Source organism: Acinonyx jubatus, chromosome B4 (genome assembly GCF_027475565.1).
Source record: "Acinonyx jubatus isolate Ajub_Pintada_27869175 chromosome B4, VMU_Ajub_asm_v1.0, whole genome shotgun sequence".
Lineage (NCBI taxonomy): Eukaryota > Metazoa > Chordata > Mammalia > Carnivora > Felidae > Acinonyx > Acinonyx jubatus.
Window position 1 is genome coordinate 10,129,661 of NC_069387.1, and position 22,721 is coordinate 10,152,381.

Consider the following 22,721-nt stretch of genomic DNA (forward strand, 5'->3'; position numbering starts at 1 on the left):
TGAACCTAATTGTGCTGAGAAACTGTATGCTAATGAACAGATCGTTAACTGGTTTCTTTATCCGATTTAAGCAGCTACCTTAACCAGTATCTTTAGCTACAGGTTGGAGGTCAGCCATCCTTCAGAGGACAGAAGTGATGGTCTAAGGCTTCCACACCATTTTCTTTGGTAGAGGACGTTGGTTAGGAAGAGGGGTTTTGCTGGCCTCTCCGGGGTGGGGGGTGGGGGGGGGGCATTCAGCCTGGACTCCCATCAGCTCTTGGAAATGAGGAATCAGAAGGTTGCCCGTTGATGTGCTATAGCCGTATCTAATAATACATGGGACAGTGTGTCCAAACAGATGTTTGGAGACGTGACCACCCGTCCTGTAACTAAATTTCCAAACTGGTTAAAATAGTCTTTCATTTTGGCCGACAAAAACTAAGTATCTCTCATATGGACCTTTGCATTATGATACCATGGTGTAGATAAGGAATAAAGCACTCTTTTAGCTTTTAAGAACCTTATAATCCAGTGGTCTAAAGTATTGGGTTTAAGAGAGTGTTTCAAAAGTGTGACGTTCTAGAATATCCCTTCAGGAAATTATAGTTGCTGTAAGTTTCTGCCTTTGTCACTGTGATTAAACACTTCTCGCTACACATGCCCCATTAACACGTCACCCACCACTTCTGCCCTCATTCCTGAAGAGCTGTGTTCCAGGTAGTTGGTGCATAGAGTTATGAATTGATCTCCAACATGGGTAAAGCTCATAAATGTGGTTTGGGTGAAAGGCATTGGTAAATGCTTTAGATGTTACTACTGTTCTCATGCACTTGATTATTTTTAAATTGTGCATCCTTTTAAGTAGATTATTTGTTTGCCGTAGTCTCCATTATATCTAAGCAAAGCACTCACAGAAATTTCTAAAACCTTTTCATTTCTCTCTGTAGGTTGTTGTTTCGTAACATTTTATACAAGAAAAGCTGCACTTGAGGCCCAGAATGCACTGCACAATATTAAAACTTTACCTGGGGTGAGTCGGTTTACTTTTGTACGAAAATCACTTTATTGCTTGAAAATGGTCCTTTCAACTGAAGGTTCTAGTGGCAAAAATGACTTTGGTCTTTTGAGGAGTGTGTGCTAACCCTTCTGTTCCCCTGCAGTAGCCAAAGCAGGTGGCCGACCCATAAAGGAGCATTGGCATTAATGCTGATGGAAAGAGTTCTCAAATAGTATGTCCCCTGGTTAGAAAATCAGAGTGACCCCACTGCGCAGCAGCGGCCGCCAAAGAGTATTGGGTGGGCTGAGATTTTAAAAGGGGAAAAAAAAACCCCAATACACACGACAGAAGCAGATGGAAAAGGAAAAGCTTTTACTCACCAGGAACCCCTTTTGAAATTTAGTCTTAGATTTTCCTTTGAAAGGGCAAAATGTACCCTGTATGGCCATAATATTAAACCTCCTCATGGTTTCTCAACAGTCAGTGGCAGTTAACAACAAAGTCAATGTTTTAATGCCTAATTTGTGACTTCAGGTTGATAGAGAACGGAAAATACAAAGCTTAACAATTTTTTGCCATTTCCTTCCTGGTAATATTGGATGATTAGTACAATTGACAAGAAACGAACTGATGTTGTGTATAGCTGCTTCATCAGAATACATTATTTCTGGGGTTTCATGGCAGTGTTATTTATTGCATGCTGGTATAAAGTTCCTGGGCTGTTTGGTGTTTTCCCCACTGACCCAAATATCAGTGATGAGTTCATTCAATGTCGTGACAATGTGCGTTGGTTATAATGAAGAAGGTGTGGTGAGCAGAACAATAATGATTTTATTGAACTCTGGTTTGATCAAAAGAAAAGAAAGATAACCCAGTGTCCCCGATGTTTCCAGGGCATAATTCTAGCTGTCGTTTTGTTGTCTCTGTAGACACACATGAACACACAAGCTCACACACACGCATTTGCTTAGCTACCTTAGATCCATTGAAAATTTCATGGGATTTGTCACGGCAAGATACTCAAGAAAAAGTTTTCAAAACATTAGTCACCCAAAAGTACTAAATTATGAACCCTGGTCTTCAGTCACACCACTGTGGCTTCTCCCTTTCCCTTAGAGCAAATCAAATAGTGGAAGATTCAAAAAAGCAAGCATGTGATACCAGAATTCTCTGTCCCCGTTTCACGACTTCTTCCTCAAACCCTTTAAGTGGTTTTATTTAGTAAGGCAGCTTTTAGTACATCTCAGTGCTTTGCTCCATGACTTTTAAGTATTATTTAAAAAAAAAAAAATCTTTTTAAATGTTTATTTTTGAGAGAGAGGGAAATAGCATGAGGGAGACAGAATCCAAAGCAGGCTCCAGGCTGTGAGCTGTCAAGCCTGTGAACGGCGAGATCATGACCTGAGCTTGAAGTCAGACACTCAACCAACTGAGCCACCCAGGCACCCCTAACTATTATTTGAAATAATTTTATTATTTAAGTATTTATTTTGCTTATAAATGGAAATATTTTTTCCAATGGAAATTCTAGGAGGTTACAGTGTTTGGTCACATTTTCAAATGAAGCAACCAAGGCAAATATTTACTGGTTCGGCCAACTGTAGGATATTCTTGTTTAAATTTCTCAGTCTCCTGATCAAACCCAAAGGCTAGTTTGTATTCCCGCTTTTGAAAAGAAATACTTTACAGTAATCTGTACACAAAATCCGTTCTAGGTATGTTTAAAAAAAATACTTGAGATGATGAATTTATTTAGCATTTAGGGTATATTGATGCCAAATCGCATTCTATTTTAAACTAATGCAAAGCTTGGGTAATTTGAATTCATCTGCTCCACTAAAACTTGCACAGCTACCTGTATGCCATCCTTATAGGTGAAGACACTCTCAAGAAACCCAGAGTCAATATGATGAGTGAGCCATGTTGAAAAACATACAAGGGACTAAGTCTGCCTCTGTTGGGGACATCTTATTCTGACCCTTTCTTAGCAAACAAGTAGCATCTTCCATATTAAAAAAAATTTTTTTTTTTGGTGCATCTATCTGTTTTTCTCTTCTTAAAAATTCAGCATGCAAAAGTCGGGAATGGTGATGTTGGAGACATGTTATTAAGGGCAAGAACTCTGGAGTTGGAAAAGATGGTTTGGGGATTGTTTTGGTTTTCTTTAATCCAGTTCAGTTTCATTTGCCCAATGACTTCAGGCGGGTTAAATGGAAATTTTGAGAAGACAGGTCTGATTTGTAGGCTGATAGCCTTCACAGTGCACACACTGTAGCTACATGTGACACTTCAAATTAGGTAACTGGGAACAGGGTTTCACATCTTGCATTTATGTATATCTTTATCTGATAAACATCACCCTGAACAGCTATAGGAAGAACATGAAAGTGGTTTCCTTTCAGCTGTGAGCTTTTGGTGGACAGGAGGCAGGGGGACCAGACATGAAAGATTAATGCTTATTTTAGGGGAAAAAATATTACAGGGTGCCTTGCTGTTTGATTACAAGCCTTGGAATTAGTCAACATTTCCATAATTCTAAACCAATATACACCTGTTTTCCCACTGTGATGTGAAGGCACAACTTAATTTAACAGAAACCCTGCTGTGCTAAATCTCTCATTAAATACCAAGTGAGTTCGGTAATTTAAAGTTGTAGCACTACTATTTTAACTGGTTGCCTTCATATTATGAAATTAATAAGAAATTAATGATGCACTTTGCCATATGCCTTCAATTTCTTTCTGAATAAAAATAAAAGGGATAAAGAAAAATGCATCACCAGCTGACACTTTAAAGCTTTTCTGGTTGTAATCATTTTTCCTGCGGATAAAGTCCATTAAAAAGGCACTTGATGCCTTTTTTTTTTTTCTAAAGTATCCAAAACTTTCAGTTGAAAACAAGATCAAATAGCGCTGAGGTTTCCGCGCCCCCCCCCCACCCCCGTTTCATTTTCTTCTGCAGTTGATGTTATGTATCATAGGGAACTTTTATCATGCAACCAAACTTGATTGATATTTAGGGACCATCTTTGGGTCTTGAGAGAAACAAAGAACTCAGTATGGCAGAGGACAAAGTGCTGATGGGACCGTCTGTTACTGAGTTGAATGTGTTTGCTCTTAGATTTCTATTGGAAGGCACCCTTCCTTCGTGCCATGTACGGGTCATAGAGACCCTTTCCATAGAGGACAGGTGATGAGGTGAAGGACCAGGGTCTTACTCAACAGTGCAGAGTCACTGAGGACACGTTTTTCACGCCATGTGACTAAGGAAGAAATGCTCGTCATAAACCTAGAAATACAGTATTGGAAATAGGGAGCAAATTCAACAGCTCAGCACAGGGAGAAGCAAAGACTGAGCCTCTGGATGGCATTTCCCTGGTGTGACCAGCTCTCCTCTAGAAATGGAGGCTTGACGCTTAGGCAACAGATCACATCTCAGGCACGCTGCCTTATTTATTCCTGACATCTCATTAGATTAACAAAACGCTAATAATTATTGAGTGCCTACTGTATGCAGTAAGCTGCAGGCACTAAGCTGTGGCAGTTCATGCCTGCATGCCTGTCTGCCAGCCCTTGAGATGCCTAGTGAGTTAGACTTCCATCACCCGAAGAGAAGACCTTCCGTGTGTCTGCACAGGCAGAGCTTCTTGGGGAACCTGTGTGTTTCCTTGCAGAACTGTTAGCCTGACTTTTTCTACAGCTGAGCCATCGGTGTTCCCGGACAGATTTTGGTTGCCTCTGCCTTGACAAGTTTGGCACGTCAGGCTAACACATAGCTTCTTTTGTTTAGGACGGCACAACCTAACTGGGAGAATTAGTCAATAGAAATGTCATCGTCTGCCATTGTATTGCCCAGAGAGAAAAATCCTTGTAGAGGCAACTTGAGAGATTCATTTTGTGTTCACTGACCTAATTTAGCTTAATTAAAAAATAAAGACCTTAATCGAAACACAGAAAAACTACCACGATCTTTTCAATAATCACATGTCCAGGACCAAATATCCCCATGCCAGTGACAGCACTGGGCCTTACATTCTTCTTTTCTCAAGGTCTTAAAACATATTGTCTCTCGCAGTAAGGCTTTCTGATTGAAAACCTACAGCAGTATCATTAGAGCATTCACTGTATAAATTAATTTAATTAAGGATGTAATAACAGAGAGGAATACAGTTTTGGAAAAGCTCTTAAATTTTAACAGCAAGGAGGAATCAGAATCTAAATGTCTTGTAAAATATTAATTGCAAATTTCTTCCAGACATTTTCTCTGCCTATGCCTTCCTCCTTCCTTTCTTTTTAGAATCACTACCAGTTTTATTAAATGCAGTTTATATTAAGGTGTTACTTCCCTAAGAGAACATTTGTTTAGAGCATTCCATTTCAGCGGTGGCTTACCAAAAGGTGTTTTATAAGAACACTTGGAGTGTGAGCGAGGGCTCCACGTAGATTGGAGATATAAAAACAAATGAGGCTGATCCAGTAGGAAGAAGCTGTAAATAAAACTGCCTCTTGGGACGGGTGTGTTCACCCACATGAAGTGAATGAGCCCCTTCTTGGCTTCCCTGGAAGGGATCATTTACCTACTCGGGCGGGCACTCTCCTTCCTGCCAGGCGGCCTTCCACACAATTCTCCATAGAATTGTCCCCCTGTGTCCTTTAAGAGCAGAATGCTGGGGTTTAATATTCTTCCAGCAGAACAGCTTGGCTCTCACTGGGACCAAATTCAATTTGCCCATTGTAATGCATTTTGAGGTACTCATTTTCTTTGAACCACCTCTTCTAATTATTAATATGTATTTAATGCCTTCGTGCTCAGAGCCATGATGATTATTTTATCATCACCATCATCGTCATTATTTCTGTCGTAAAATCCCTCCAACCCCGTCTCATCGTATCATGAAAATCGTGCCCCCCACCAAACCATCTCATTTGAATCCAAGCCTAACTAGACCAGGCTAGATAAAGTTTTGTCTCAGATGCCATTTATTTAGAACAGGAAGACACCGCCAAAATGTCTACATAAGCAGAGTTAAGTCTTCAAAAGCATGTTATCATGTAGAACAGAGCATTCATACACTCGTTCATCAAATATCTACTGAATTTTTTTTTATTTTAAATGTTTTTATTTATTTTTGAGAGAGAGAGAGACAGAGTATGAGTGAGGAGGGGCAGAGAGAGAGGGAGACAGAGAATCCAAAGCAGACTCCAGGCTCCGAGCTGTCAGCACAGAGCCCGATGCGGGGCTCAGATTCACGAACCGCAAGATCATGACCTGAGCTGAAGTCGGACACTTAACCGACTGAGCCACCCAGGTGCCCCAGTATTTACTGAATTTTTATTGTTTGCCAGGAACCGTTCTGGGTACCAGGGAATACAGTAGCAACCGTGCTGTTTATAACTGAATCACCCAAAAACAAAGCCAGCCACCATGCCTGTACTTGGTTAAGGTTTAATAACTAGCTCTTGGATATTTCATGCCCACATGAGCTACTTTCATAAAGTGTTTCCCAAGGAGTCCACCTTTGTTCCCAAAAATGGCACCTTTGCCCACACGTCTTCCAAGTGCTCCAAAATAGAGGATGAATGTAGATTTGCTGTGTTGTGCACTCCTGTGTGTGTGTGTGTGTGTGTGTGTGTGTGTGATAGAATTTGTATCCTCTACACAGACCCATATGTATGTCTCTATATACTTAAGATGGGCATATATTCACACACATCCATATGTGAGTATTAATTCAGCCAAATGAAACCAGGAAGATATAGCTTAAAATCCCCCCCCCCCCTTTTATTTGGCCTACCAACATATTCTTAACCACTTTGCAGTCACCTTTCTTATATTAGGCTTCGTGAACTGTGTAATTCTCATGTTTGTTTGTCTGTTGATTGGTTTTTGCTTTGAATCGGGATCATGGCTAATTCATAGTGCATGTGTGAGGGTACTTGAGAACCACCATTTAATGGTGATAATCCCTGCCTTCCACCTTCTTAACAGAAGAGTAGGCGCCGAATGAGATAATGTATGTAAAGCTTTCTGAGCCCCTGAAGAAATGTGCTTAGAAGACATTGTTTCTACTTGACAGATTCTGTAGGTGTGAACTCTTCTGGGGTTGCAACCCAACATATAAAATGTGTGTGCTGTGGAGTGTGTAAATCGGGACATTTGGTGTGCATTCTTCAGATTTGCATTTGCGGGACTGGGCCTGGGCTGAAATGTTTGGCCTTCCAGGACTTCCCCAAAGCAGCTATTCCCCTGCTGTCGGTGCTGTTTTAGCAGAACACTTCGTCCTGCCGAAATGAAAGCTAAACAAAAAGTGAGGACTTTTTTTTTTTTTTTTTTTTTTTTTAAGTAGGCTTCATGCCCAGAGCAAAGCCCAACACGGAGCTTGAACTCACGACCCTGAGATCAAGACCTGAGCTGAGATCAAGAGTCAGGTGCTTAACCGACTGAGTCACCCAGATGCCCCAGAACTTTTTTTTTTTAAGATGACCTTGTAAGGGACTATGATGGAGAGTGCCGTGTTGTGCCTAGAGGGCAGCTCCCCAGGGCTGTAGCCACCAACAGGAGCTAAGCCAGTGTGGAGGAGAAGCGTTCAAGCTGCAGAATCAGGCCCACATGGGATTCAGGCAGGCATGGCAGGGGTGCTGGGCTGCTCATTGCTTTGGGCCTGAGACAGAAAGTTGGAGGATGAGGGCCGCCTGGCTGGCTCAGTCGGTGAAGCATCCGACTCTCAATTTCGGTCATGATCTCATGGTTCATGAGTTCAAACCTTACGTTGGGCTGTGTGCTGGCAGTGTGGAGCCTGTTTGGGATTCTGTCTCCCTCTCTGTGTTCCTCCGCTGCTCACTCTCTGTCTGTCTCTCTCAAAATGAAAAAGAAAGGAAGAAAGCCAGAGGATGAAAGAAACTCCAAGCCCAGTGGTTCCCAGTCTGGAGGCCAATCGCAAGGGGTCTGGGAAAGCATATTTTAATATTTCACAAAAGGCCACTGGAAGTAATCTGTTTCACCCCCCGTAACATTTTACATGCCACCTCAGCAAGGCTTCTTTTGCTTTAGGCTGGCAGCCAGTCAGGTCAGTAGCTTTGATTGGCAGTTATTGACCTATGGCTTTGATTTTAACTGTAATAAAAAGCTAGTTACTTTTATTTATTTTGAGAGAGAGAGAGATGGAGAACACGTGCACAAGTTGGGGAGGGGCAGAGAGAAGGAGAGACAGAATCCCTAGCAGGCTCTGTGCCATCGTCATCAGCACGGAGCCCAAGGTGGGGCTTGAACCCACAAACCGTGAGATCACGACGTGAGCCAAGATCGAGAGTCAGATGCTCAACTGACTGAGCCACCCAGGCACCCCAAAAACCAGTGACTTTTAAAATAGGGCCCGCTCGATACAAGGAAATCTGTGGGAGAAAATTCATGAGGGGTCCTTACTGGTGAAATGTGGAAAGTGACTGAGCTGAGCAGCCCAGGTAGCACGGGGTTAAAACAGGGAGCAGTTACACCAGTTTTTGATAATGAGGTTTCCGTGGAATGCCGTGCAGAGGCTCAACTGCATTCCCTCGTTACCAGGACTGTTGTGAGGGCTTAGGAAAGCATACGTGCAATCTACGTAGCCCAGGGGCCCAGCCAGGGGTGCACAATTGCCCCATGTCATTGAGCAGCACTGTGGTCTCATTGGTAATGTATGAGGCCACAGTAGGATAGCACAGTGGCAGAAAGAAACAAGAGTCGGATTTCAGAGGTACTCATTTCTCTCTGATATCCCAGGACTACATTGGGAATATTAAGTTCACTTATTAGATCTCAGTTCTATTAGAGGTTGATAAGCTTTCAAAAGAAGATTGTAGGGAAAATCCATGAATTGGATTAAAGGTCTGGATGGAATTGCATAGGAAAGGACTTGTGACAATCAAATGAAAGGGGAAAACTTTTTTCAAAGATTTTATTTTTAAGTAATCTCTACACCCAACATTGGGCTCGAGCTTACAACACCAGGAGAAATGTTTTTGGTTTTTTTTTTAAGTTGGAAAGTAGTCCAGATTTTTCCTGGGGAGTATGCAGTCCCCATGAGAATTCATCACCTGAAAATATTACTGTTGTGCCGGACAGACCGTGAATCCGTCACATGTGGGGTGGGCACAGCTCAGGGGACTGTGTCCAGTAGAGGTGGGCTGTCCAGTTCTTCAGTCTCAGGCTCCAGGCCATGAAAAAGTATGTGACGAGGGTGGGTATGGAGAGAGTTCTCCCAGGAGCCCCAAGATCCTTACCCACCCACCAAGACACGGAGAATGGCTGAGCTGGGGGAAGGGACATGAGGATCAGAGGGAGTCTTGGAAACCCCGCCTGGGCCACATCTAGGTTGGTGAGCGCAAGGGAAGCAGGCTGGCCACGGCCACTGGGAGGCAAGGAGGGAAAGAAGTTTCATGTATCCTTCGCTCATTTGAGCCATAGACTGTGACCGTACACAGGTGCTCAGGAAGTCTCATTAGTATTGTGACATAAGCTATTAAAGTTGTTTTGGTAATAAAGCAGTACCTCAGGACCATATCGTTACGGCTCTCCCTACCCAAAGTCTCCAAGATGAAAAGATAAACAGTAAACAGTGCCTGTGGGAGATTGCAGAAAAGGGACGCCACGACAGATGTTCTCTTTCATGTTTTTTATTGTTCCTGACTGTCATTTCTTCCCACCAGTAGTCAAAACACATATTTGTCCTGTCATCCCCTTCCCCACCTGTCATTAAGAACTCTTGAAAGCCCTTCCTGTCTTCATCTGCAAAAACGAAATGGTTGGACTCAGTGGTTCTCAGAGTCCTTTGCAGTCTCGTAGGACCAGTCTTCCTCCTGTGCGTTGTCTATGGTAATGTCCTGCTTAAGGAAACACATCTCTGTGTACATCTATCTCTCTGTCTGCCTGTTTATCCAAGTGGGTAGCCAGGCAGACAGCTAGGACTTGACTTGCTTCAGGTATCTGTTAGTAGTGTTAGAGTTACACTTGACCCTTGAACAACACAGATTTGAACTGCGTGGGTCCACTTACAGGTGGATTTATCTTTTAGAAAAGCAAAACTGTAACATGTAGTTTCTCTTCCTTGTGATTTTCTCAATGACCCTTTTTTTCCTCCAGCTTACTGGATTGTAAGAATATAACATATAATGCAGAGAACATACAAAATATATGTTAATGGACTGTTGATGCTATGGGTGAGGCTTCTGGTCAACAGTAGGCTATTAGTAGTTAAGTTTTGGGGGAGTCCAAAGTTACATACAGGTTTTTGACCACACAGGGGGTTAGCGCACCAACCCTCGCGTTGTCCAAGAGCCATCTGTACCTTACATAGACTCATCTGGCCCGTTCGGGGCTTGGCTTCCCACTTTGAGGTTCTCTGGACATCTGCTTCCCACTCCCCTCTGGCTGAGAACCAACAGGGAGCTGAGCACTCGTAATTTTTTTCCCAAGGAACAAAGAAGGAGGGAGAGGCGATGAAGGCTTAACAAGTCCATCTAATTCCTTGCTTACAGCCTTGGTTTGATAAGTAAGGGTGTTTAACCTAATGAGGTTTCGGGATTTTTGGTGGATTTCTTGCATCTGTTTGATTCCTGTCCCCAGTTCACATGGATGAATGAATCGCCTGTGTTTGTAGATGGCCTTATGGTATTCTTTGTCGTCCCTTCTAGAAATATGTCAGGTGCTGTATTGACAGTGTTCAACTTGTTATACGGAGGACACTGGGGCATCAGGAGATTAAATTAACTCCTCTGACCTCCCCTAGCCAACAGTGACAGCACTAGAATTAGAAGCCACCGTTGCTAAAACTCCCCAGGAGCATGGCCGCCTATCCCTGGCCCTGGCCCTGCCCCTGGATCAGGCATGATGTCCACCACGTCTTAGGGGGTAGGGAGTGGGACCTGGGTCGCCAGCACAGCACGATAATGCAAATCACTGCAAAAGTGACTGTCTATTGATGGCCCACGTATCAGGCACCGCGTGAGGGCTCTGTGACTATATTTCTTTGCATTGTCACAGCACCTCCACGAGGTCTGTGTCATATGGCCCTGTTGGCTGGTGAGGAAGCTAAAACTCAAGAGTGAGCTGTCTGGGGTCAGACAGCTGGTGACTGTGAGTCTGACCTCGGACGCCAAGGGCCCCGCCGTTGGAGACCCCCAGGAGCAGGTGTTCTCTCTCGGCACTCCCACTGCGCATGGATAAGCTCGGGATGCCCACACCTGCTCCCTTTGGAGCTGTCCTGAAATCGATCTAAATCCTCAGCTCTTTTACTCCTACAACTAGTGGCGTCTCACGATGCACTCGCCCGAGAGGCAGGGCGCCCGGGTCCTGGTGCTTCGCCAAGCAGGCCTCCCCAGAAGGCAGCTGGCGCCCAGAGCCAGTCCTGATGCCACATGGGGCCCGGGCACTGTGCTGTGCAGCTTTGCCAGAGATGCGGAGCCCTGCCCTCTTGTCCAGCCGGAGACCACTGACGTCGCTGGGCGGGTGTGGCCAGGCATTTGCTCCTGTCTTGGGCTGGAGGCTCCTGGTCCCAGGCTCTCCAGGAAGGAGCTACAGATCAAAGGCAGTCACTCCTGTAAGAGGAACTGCTTTGCAAAAATGATTATAAATGCAACACCTTTCTTCAGAGGAATGCAGCTTTACCAACACCATCTCATTAACATTCATGTTATTAGGGCGCCTTGCTTTATCTGCATCCCCAGGCTTTCGGTCCCAGTCCCCAATCTGCATCCTAATGCCCCGCTCTGTCCAGCTGGCCTCCCCGCCCCCCATCTCTTGGCTCTGTGTCCTTCCGTAGGGGAAGGGCAGAGCGCGGCCCGGCTCATCCTGGAAGATCAGGCACGAACCCTGTTACTCAGCACACCAAGCAGGAAGCAGCAGGACAGCCAGCAGGCTGTGGCTGGGCATGAGGACTGGGAGATAAATAGGAGTTCTCCGCCCTCCATCATCGCGCCTTGCTGCCCCAGGAGCCCTGACGCCTTTCAAGAACAGCTGAGCCCTACCCCCTTATCTCTGCTTCTGGAAACGGGGGGCCAGACCCCGCACGATAGACGAGGGCACCAGGAAACCAGTGAGCGCCGCACCTGGGGTCTACGTGGCCCCCTCAGCAGCCCCACGGCCGCGCGCTCAGCCACGTGCTCTCTGCCTTGGCAAAGTCGGGCAAGGACACTGGGTCAGCACAGCGCTTTTCCTTGTGTCCTGGGAGCTCGGGTGCCCTTCTCTCTCCATCCCCAGCCACCCACCTGCTCTGTCCTCTCCCTTGGTCAGGAGGTGAGTTAGGACCAAAGGCTCAGTGTTGACTAAGACGTTTAGGGTAAACCATGTGGTTAATTCTGTCCGGTCGTCGTGCTGTCATTGCTGTGTTGATGTGAATGTAGATATGTGGACATGTCTTGGAGACTTGGTGGTACATCCCCCCCCCAACCCCCACTGGCCTGGTCTTGGGAGCAAGAGCCGGGATGCCGTGTGACAGCATGTGGGGTTAGACCTAGAGTTCTGTGATCTCTGGGCCACCAAGTCCTCCCTCAGGGGCCAGGAGGCCCAAGTCAAAGTGAAGAACAGGTTCCCTGGAAACTCACCTCCACCCTGAAGACTAAACTTGGGTGACCGCAGGCCACTAGGGTATATTTCAGTCTGTCAAATTCCACGCTTTGTGCGCTTGCCCACACATACACGGTTTTTAATTTCTCTAGAAAAGCATATATTTAAATGCAAACCAGGAAACTGTGCCAGATGCTTTGTGCTGAGTGGTACGTGAGGTCCAGTGTAAGCAGACCGGCTGTCAGCAAGTCATGTAGACCAGGAAATAGAAAGCTAATTGCTGTCATTGCCCATATTACTGCAGGCGGGTGTAAATTCAGAACAGTAGTTCTAGAACTCCAGAAGTATCTTTCTGGCAAGTTTTGGTTTTGTAAATGTTCTCTCTACGTGACTGGTATTTTTCAGTGACTTTTGGAATTTAGATAACTTTAACGGAATAGCAATAGATGTTTGATTAATAAAACTAATTGTAATAGTTAACGTGTACTGAGCACTTACTGCGTCTTGGGCACCATGCCAAGGGTTTTTATATACGCCTGAGCTCATGACAATAATAAAAGGCTAGATAAATAATAAAACAGAGAGTCATAATTTGTTTTCCCACTCTGGTTGCCTTTTCAGTGAGAAGTCTGTCATTCCAAATTTAAGGGCATACTTTTGGCTATTAGAGGAAAAATTCCCTAACAAATCACTGAGTGTCGCTTACGGCTAATAATTGGCCTCTTCCATCCAGATACAAGGAGATGTGAAAGACAACTGCCCTCAAATTCAGCTTAACTTCACCTGTAATCCTACTCCGTTATGAGTGTCTGATGGTTTTTACTAATATTTATAAGCCATCATTCAAATAGGAAGAGGCGCTTCAGCCTAGATTTGGATGAGTTGTATCTTAACATTTCTTCGGCAGCTCATGGAAGGCATTAACTATAATCACAACTCCTACAAAAAGTCATTACGTGCCTCTGAGGCATTTATTAGAGAATCCTAATCACTGTGTTGCCCAACCTGTCCCTGAGTCAGCATTGCCCAAATGTAAAACCCCTGGAGGTCATTAACCAAAACTAAATATCATCAGTAAGGAAGATCAGAGTCCCAGACCTAGGAAATCCTGGGGCTAATCTCAGTAGATTTCTGTCTAGTTGAATGCGGTTCTCTGGGTCAGCAGAGGAAGAGAGGGCATGCTGAGGAAAATAGACCCTATTTCATCAGAGGTCATGGACTGTGGAAGCTAAAAGTGTTTTTTTGGAGATAGTACTGCTGCCCTTCAGATGACAGATGAGGAAGCAAAAGCCCAGAACAGTTCGGTGGCGAGGTCGGGGTGGGACAGCAACATGTATCTGCCGACTCCCAGCCTCTTGGTCTTGTCAGCGTCTCAGGCCCCCGCGATTTCTGTACGAGATTATGCCAAACACGTCACTTAAAGAAGCAGCGGTTCAGGGCCCCTACGACCCATCTGTCGGTGACATTACACTGTATGATGTGAGGCCCCTGAGCGTGGTGATTCCTTTTCTCATTTCTACCCTCTGAGAAAAGACTCTGATAGTCATAATATTCTTCCTGGCCATTTACCTAAAATGACACAGGAACTAGACAAATTTTTACAGAAGGGAGGAAGAAAAAACCAAAGTGGTCCTAAGTTTGAGTCCATTTGCATCTAGAGCTAGTTCTGTGATTAGTAGCCCCGACTGGGGAGCTTTTGAAATGACACATGCCCAGGCCATGCCTCAGGCAGATTAAAGAAGAATCTCTCAGGGTATTTTTAAAGCTTTCCAGGGGATCCCAGTGTTCAGGTTCGAGAACCACTATTGGAGAATGACCGCCATCAGCCCCAAGAGTAAGGTGGTGGCGACTAACCTGTTTCCTCCTGCTCATCTGGCTGTGCGGGAGCCCTCGCACCTGCTGATGACCCTCCTGCAAGTACAGGTAGCCTTGCTGTTCAGAGCCTGGTCCGCGGCTAGCAGCCCCGGAACCGTCAGGACTATGTTCGTTGTGCTGACTCTCGGGCCTCTCCCTGTACCTGGATTTGCACCAGATCCCGGGGACTGTGTGTGCACAGCACAGTGCGATGCCTGTGTGCTGGCGGGAACAGTCCTCACCAGTACCGCCATCCTGGGAATTGATCACAGTTCGCTTTAAAGACCACACTGACTGTGTGTGCACACCTACCTCCCGCAGCGGAATCGACAGGTTTCCTCGGTGCTCAAGAGGGCGGAGCTCCTCTGTCACTGCAGATGCTGCCACCCTCCCAGATTTCCTTGCAGACGTTCTAAAAGGGATCTGGGTGACCTGAGCATCTGGGACAGGTCGGGAAGGAGGTAAAGCTGCGAACGGCATATGAGGAGGTCTTTTGTTCGCCAGTATCTTTGTGGGGGCAACTGTGTGTTTTCCGTCCCATCAGCTCTCAAACACCTGCCAGAAAATCTCACATGAGTGAGACTTACGTAGAATTAATATGTCCCGGGCTGTAAGAGGATGAATGGAGTTAGTGCTATTTTTGGCACAGTTTTTTTCTGGCCAGAATAAGCTAATTCTAGAGAGGAGCAATTTTCTGCCACACAGAGTTCATCTGTAATACTCGGCAGCCGGGTCCCACCTTGCAGAAACGGTGGGCGTGCAGAGTCCCTGCTGGTTCATCCTCCATGGACCTGCGCTTCCTTCCTAGGGAAGCAAAGCACTTCTTATTCTGTCCCTCTCCGTAGCCACCGCTTGAGAGACTCTGGCTGACCAAGAAGATTTCACTGCCACAGGCATGCGAGGGTAGAATGCACTGCCTCCTGAGAAGAGGTACTTTATAAACACATACAATACGTGCGTTAATTTGGGAGGTCTACGAAGAATGTCACCTGTCCTAAATAGTTGTGAGATTCCTCCGGAGTGGGTTCTGGCATTCCATCCCTACTTCTCGTGGATCGGGAGACGTGTTTCACGTGTTGGGTGGTTCGCGATCACTTGAAATACAACAGGCACCCCAGGCAGCAGTCTCTAAGCACAGAGTCATTTGTTGCCACGAAAACACTAAAACCTACATGGCCACCGTTTGCCTGAGTCACACCGTTGTCTGTCAGACCAGCATCAAAGCGTGAGCTGCGGCTGGTTAACTGAGTAGGAAGCAGAAGGTGAACAGAGGAGCCAGCTGGGAAAGGAGGCCAAAGGGGCAGGACGAGAGATCAGTGCCCCGTCCCAGGAGGAGGACACATTCGGGGTGTAATACCTGCTGATGGTGGGTTAGATCTGCGTGGAATAGGGGACCAGGAAAGACACATAGAAGGCAAGAGTAAAATTACCAGGCCTTCCCTGGAACTTACAAGCAGACACCCGTGTTTATTTCACTCAGCAGAACCGACTGGCTGACTCGTGAGGACGAGCCCGCGGCAGAGTGCATGCGGCCCCCAGGACTAAAACATCCTCAGCCTTGCTCTTTGCTGACGTCACCTCAAAGTCAGGCCACGCCTCTCTCGCAGGCTTCTGTCAGCTCACAGTATAATCCCCAGCCCAGCCTCCACCTCTTGATGGGGGAGATCCTGAAATACACGTGAGGGCAGGGCTGTATGTCAGGTGCTGTCCTTGGACTTCAAGTCACCCTCCCCACTTCTGTATTTCACTGATTAGAGCTGAATTAATAGATTGGGGCTGCAAAGGAGCTTCTCCTTCCTAATTATGCATTTTTGGAGATGCACAAACGGTACTTTTCCCTCACTGCGCCTCTGAGTCACATGTGCCAAGCCCCTCACCCTTGGTCTCGGGAAAAATCACGAGTCAGTGATTGCAGGCTGCCGTGACCGTGGTCAGCACATCAGCTCGTTAGTGGAAATGAGCCCTAGGCTCTCAACCCAGTTGACTAACCATGAAATCTCCTTACCGCTTGAAAAGGAGGGAGTGAGCCACGGCGAGGATGTTTCGGTCTGCATGGCCATCTTTGGTAACACCTCCTGAAGGCGCTTTGGTGATGTTGGCTGAGAAGAAGGGTGTTGTGCCGGTTTTTAAGGGCACACCCATGTTCTTTTTCCATGTAATTCGCCTCACGGAAGGTAGCCACTCAGGTTCGTGGGTGGGAAAAGGAAAATGGAAGAACACTGTACTTGCAAGGCAGGGGCCTCTTGGGAGGCAGGTCTCTCAAAGGCATCTGTATACGGTGCCTGGTTCCCAAAATAGCCTCGTATGGACCATGACCTTCAGTCTCTTTGACAGCATTTGGTTGGACAGATGTCGTAGTTGGGATTCTTTCGGTGTGTTCGTAGGCATTTTATCTTGACTCTCTTCTCTAAACATGATATGCCCTTCAGTTTTATGGCAATCCGGACAATAAATATTTCCCATGGTAACTTTCAAAGACCTTAATGGGAAAACAAAAATTTAGCTTAGACTTTAACAAAATTCCAAATAATGAAAAAGAATAAATACACCAGCTGGCTAGGCATGGTGTTGATTTATGAAAGGGAAGGTTGGGTCTGGCCTAAAGCTTGAAATGCTGAAGACACTGGATTAAAGCAGAGCCAAGTGCAAAAGAGAACCTTTAAAGACATCTCAGGCCATAAGCCTTCCAGGCACCTTCCTTACACAGCACAGTGACAGACAGTCGACTTTTCTCCCAATAAAAAGGAATGTGCTGTTTCTCACAAGGATGGCGGGCAGAGAACTAGGCCTTAACCACGGATGTGCCCCCCACCCCCGGGTTCTGTTTTTACCCCTTCGTTCTCACTGCACGATTTCTGTCAATCATCCTCCTGTCTTCCTCTGCCTCCTGGGACCTGCCGCCTCCCAAACCTTGATCTTCAAAGTCAGACTTCTCTGCCAGGCCCCAAACCTAGATGTCCGATAGCTGTTACTGCAAAGTTGCATGCAGTTGGTCCCCAGGCAGTTGCAATACTAAAGTCCTCTTCTGACCAGCACCCAGGCCCTCTTCAAGTATGGTTACCTGTCCACGTGGACGGGTGCACCACCCGAGACCAAAAGCCAGGAGTCATCCTCAACCTTTCCTTCTCCCCTACTGCCTCATCTCAGTACCCCATTTGTGATCAGCGAGGAAATCCTGCGTTCTCCCTTAGCATCTCTGGAATTCTGCCCTCTTTATCATTTGGGACCATGGTTGTCCCCACAGCTAGGAAAAGCACGGAAGGGGTTAGGAGATTTTTGAAGTTATCCCGGTCATAACTGCGATCTCACTCATCTCCCAGGTGCTCCCTTGAGTCGGAGAGGATGGAGTGGAATTAGGACCCTGGAATTGCACATCACCCCCAGCGCACTGCGGGAGTGTGTGAATATGGTTGTGTTGTGTCTTGTGGCAGGACAGAATGGACACCTGCTGGGTCCTAAGGGTGAGACTCGACCTCCACGCTGTGTCCCTGACTTTCTCTCCAGCGTCTGTGACACTCTTGCTCACACACTATAGTCCAGCCATAGGATCACACACAGGTGCTGTTTCACTTCTGCGAAGGTAGAATCGAATATTCCTTCATGTGAATCCACCGTAGTGGGGTGGTGATTTCATCCTGTCATGCTGAATTTTACTCCCCCTGGTTATTTACCTCTTAGTCTGTCCTGGATTAAGCTCCAAATGCCTCAAAGAGAGAGAAGGTTCTCAGAGCCCAGCCTCATACCATAGATGCTGCCCAACAAATGTGTGTTGAATAAATGAGCTCTCAGGAAAAGCTTTTATTCATCGACACTCTCTGACTATAAAATATCTCGAGAGTTGTTTACAAACCGAGGGCGGGGGGTGCAAGAGGGAGATGGGAGAGTGTCCTCAGTACTTTGATTTTCCATTGCAGTCCTTTTAGTCAGGTTAGACCCCTACTCCACAAACTACAAGCACAAGGTGAGACAAAGCATGGATGATCACAAAGCATTTTTCTACTCTAGTAACACCTGCGTCAATTAAGAAACTAAGACCTTACCAAGGCTTAAAGAGGTCAAGTGACTTGACCGTAAGTACTGGGAGTTGGCAAAGCCAAGTCTCAAACCCAGACCTTGTGATTGTAAGTGTGATATTCTTTCCACTACAGAACAAATAAAGCTGGCCAAATTTCCCAAGACCTCTTTCGTAGAAGAAACCATCAAAATAGATGAGCCACTGCAGATCAAGCATTGTCAATAAAGAGTTGTTACCTTATTCCCTTAATTTAAGATGTCTCCCATATTCATTTTTTTAATTTATTTTTTGAGAGAGAGACAGCATGAGGAGGGGAGGGGCAAAGAGCGGGGGGGGGGGGGGGGGAGAGAGAGAGAGAGAGAGAGAGAGAGAAAGAATCCCAGGCAGGCTCCACACTGTCAGCACAGAGTCCAAGGGGCTCAAACTCACGAACAGTGAGATCCTGATTTGAGCCGACATCAAGAGTCGGACGCTTAACCGACTGAGCCACCCAGGCACCCTAAACGTCTCCCGTATTCTTAATGTATCCCCTATCTGAGTTTATCTCTGCCATTTGAATTTTGGTGACAGTGCTGTGTATATGAAGGCCTAAACCTGAATCCGATCCCTAGAAGACTGAGCTTCAGGGTAAGGGTATTTATAGAACAATTGAACCGTCATAATTTCCCTGAGCTCTGCCAACAAGTAATTTCCAAAGTTGGTAAACCATCTCACACATGAGAGTAGAAGGTAGAAATCAAAATGAGACAGTAAAATTAAACTCGAACTCATAAAGAATTAGCGGCACTGGAGGGGAGTTCTTCATTTGGCAAAATATCAACCAAAGTTTAGTACTGTTGTGGAAAAGGAGATGAATAATAGAGTCGCTAAAAACAATATCAGATGTCTTGCTCAGATGTTTAATGGATTTGCATTTTAAACATGGCTAATATGAAATAGCCCTTAAGGCATATTTTTTTCAAACTTGCCGACTATTTTTAGTATAGGGAATAATTTTTTAGAAACCAGCTTCATTTGTTTAAAAAAAAAGGTACTTAATCATTTTTGCCTAAATATGATTAAGAGAGGAAAATTACACTAGTTATCTGCTCTCATTCGCTTCGTATAAATCCCAAAGGCCATGGAGGTAGCTAAGTAAATAAATGGAGAAAGATCACTGCGCGAGGTATGGTATTTATATGTCTGTTGTAAATGAAGTTGTCATTGCTAAGCCAATCAAACCATGCATTTTTTATGAGAGGTTGCAACTTGCAGAGATGGAAATGTTAGACACTAATTAATAAACGTGGCTGGCAGAGCAACTCAAACAAGTCAGGACTCTGACGCTAAGGTAGGGAAGGATCAGTAGAATACGAAATTCAGTGGGGCTTTTCCGTGGATTTGATGAGACGTCGGTACCCTGTCAGAAGGTTCAAGGGAAGATACGGTTGGCTTAAGTTTTCCAAGTTAGTTTTGAACCAGAGGTTTTAAAGATTTGCTTGATAGAGGGGTATCCTTGTGGGGGCTTTAGTCTGCCTTGAAGTTGAAAGGAAACCCGAGATTACTGGATAAAGCATCACTAATCTCAGCAGCGTTGAAGCCGCAGAGAGTGGGTGAAGGGAGTCCAGCACTGCACGTGGAACACCCATCGATTCTGCGCCTGGTGTAGGGGGTGGTTTTGCTTTGTGTCATCAAGTTCACGTGTAATTGAGCTCATACCCTGATAAATATTGCAGACGAATTGCTGGAAAGCTCTCCAATCCTTACAAAGGAGAAAAACCTACATGACTTGAACTCGGAGAGCTTTTCACAAGTCACCCGAAAAGAAAATAATGCAGTTCTGTTGCTGTGCAGTGTACGAGGTTGTATCCTATGAAATCGTCACCCTTCAGCTATTCACAATCTACAAAATGGGAATTTCACATGATTCAGCCTAATAGCATATAGGTGTTCCTATGTAACATATACAGTGGTTATATTAGTGAAGGAAGTACTGTGTTTATATGTGAGAAAGGTCGTTGTGCCTTTTTGTGGAGAAGCATATGGATGAGGTCCCAGTAAGAGGGAGTTGTCCAGTTTGACTAGAGTTGAAGACAAGTGTTGAGCAATCAGGAGAAAGAAGCCTGGAAAGGTAATTCGGGGTCAAAGCTTGGAGTTGTGTGAAAGGCAGGCCAAGGAGCTGGAATTTAATTTGGCAGATCATGGAAAGTTTTGGGGCAAGGGACAGAAATTACCAGAGCAGAGTTTTAGGCAGATTAAAAAGGTAGCCGTGTATGAGATGCTTGGAAGGCAGGGACCAGAAGTAGAGAGGGGGCCACTTCCGGAATCTGAGGGACCAGGAATCAGGAGCTAACAAGGTAGCACCAGTGGAAACAGCAAGGGGTAGGGTAGACAAGAAAAATGGAGCGGAAATTCTAAACTGGGAATTGAAGGGGAAGAAAAATCAGCAAATTTAGGGCCAAGCCAGAGCGTCAGTCGGGTGAGGGGCTGGGAAAACAGACCCGGCAGCTGTCTCTTCCAGCGTGCAGGTTTCCAGCCGGGGTTGGAAATTCAAGTGCAGGCTGGCAGGTTGTACTGTCCAAAGGGTGTTTCCGGCGGGGATGCGGCAGGGGTGTGGCTGAAAGCAGCTGAGTGAGAGGGTTCTGGGAAGCAGTACCAGGGATTGCCAGTAACTGGGTCGAGCCCCGGGCGGCAGGTGTGCTCCTGGCTTGGCCAGGACTGGGGGCTGGGTTTGCACAGAGTGAACAGGTGCACAAGGACCAGGTCAAGCAGCAGGCATCCCCACACAGAGTGAAGGTGAACAAGGGAGGCACAGCGATCCACTCCCCAGTGCACAGGGCCCAGCTCGTCCCCGTTCATGGGGTGATGACACGTGGGGAGTGGCGAATGACCTCAAAACGGCTGGTGTTGGGGACGGAGCCCCCATGAGCCTGGCAGGCTGGGTTCTCCTTTATCCCAAGGCTTTGACAGAGCCAAGCCCAAAGATGGCCATTACAGGCAGAGGCTAATGTCAAAAGGACAATTTATTTTTAAAGCAGACTCATTTGTCTTAAAATATGAGATTATGCTGAGTTTGTGGCATGTGGAGTCATAGTATTGGAAATATAAATGAATTACCCAGGTCATTAAACCACCCCTTAATGGTTGGCCTGGCCAGGCGTTATTCAGTGTGTATTTTGCATGGCTCAGTTAGGCAGCATGTCTAATTTAGCATCTGGGTAACATCTGGAAGAATGACTCTCGGAGCATCCATCACTGCTTTTGGAAGACAATTCCACAATCAAAAAGAAATCATGATTAGAAAGGATATCTGTACATTTCCCATTTAGTAATAAGGGCAAATTATTACCTTTCTGCTAATTTTGGCTCATTAATCAGCGGTGATTGTACTCCCAGCTGTCACACAAAGTCCTCGTGCGGTCTTCTGCGGTTCTCGGGGCTGTCCCAACTATCGCCTCAACAGCGCTGTAATCCTACAAGCCTTTTGTTACATTGAGTCTTCCCGTTTGCCTTTGTTTCCGAAACTTTTCATGTCCTCCGGTTTTCTCGTCATTAAAGCATATGGATCTCAAGAATCGAGACAAAAGTAAGGTGTGCCTGCAGCCTTACAGTTGTAACTCATTTTGCTGTACTTTTCACCAAATGTATTTGGGAGCTCAACTGATCGGATGAATTGCTTATTATATTCCAAAGATGCAGTGACCGAGACGTGAGGACTGAAATGTTATCAAAGAAAGGGCTTTCTGTTCACGAGAATGTTGCGAAACACAATAGCGGTGCCTTGTACAGAAATAACAGCTAATGAGGTACCAAAGTTGAAGGAGTGGAGGGGTTACAAAGAGACCTAGATTAACCTCTCCAGGTAACGTAGTGTAAGAGCTCCGAGAAAAATCAAACTATGAAAAGGTGAACATTCTTCATGAGTAGCCGTGCTCCGGAGAGCGTTACACTCCCACGTTGGTGTAACAATTCTTTTTCATTCACATGCCCTGCCTCCTACTTTGAGCCCATGCATTTTTCTTGTAATTTTAAGAATAAATAAAGCACAACGGAAGCTTGCGTTATTACTTAATCTGAAAACACAGAACCTAATCACAGCTAATGAGTATAATAAGTGCCGGGCTGTACCTCCTCTTGTTTGTATGTGTTATGTATGTCCAGAAGGTAACACTGGCTGAGTAACTAGGACGCCAAGTTACAGATGGGGTTGCGGAATGTTACTTGACAGCCAATTAGAGTAATCTGTCAGAAATGATGACTTAATCACCATAACAGACTCCACATTCCCTCCTAGAATTCCACCCAAGGTAATCTAATTTTCCCTCCATATTTTGTTTTATTGATTTTATTAAAAAA

The 22,721-nt window shown here is 45.6% G+C and overlaps 1 protein-coding gene across 10 annotated transcripts in view; it reads left to right on the forward strand.

Annotated features, from left to right (window-relative positions):
- The window catches only part of CELF2 (CUGBP Elav-like family member 2), an 821,985-nt gene that overhangs the window by 709,562 nt on the left and 89,702 nt on the right, over positions 1 to 22,721 (forward strand). For all 10 annotated transcript variants that reach the window (XM_053225256.1, XM_053225248.1, XM_053225258.1 and 7 more), the window contains one exon: positions 930 to 1,012. In XM_053225256.1, the coding sequence (XP_053081231.1) occupies positions 930 to 1,012 (83 nt within the window). The remainder of the gene's footprint in view (positions 1 to 929; positions 1,013 to 22,721) is intronic.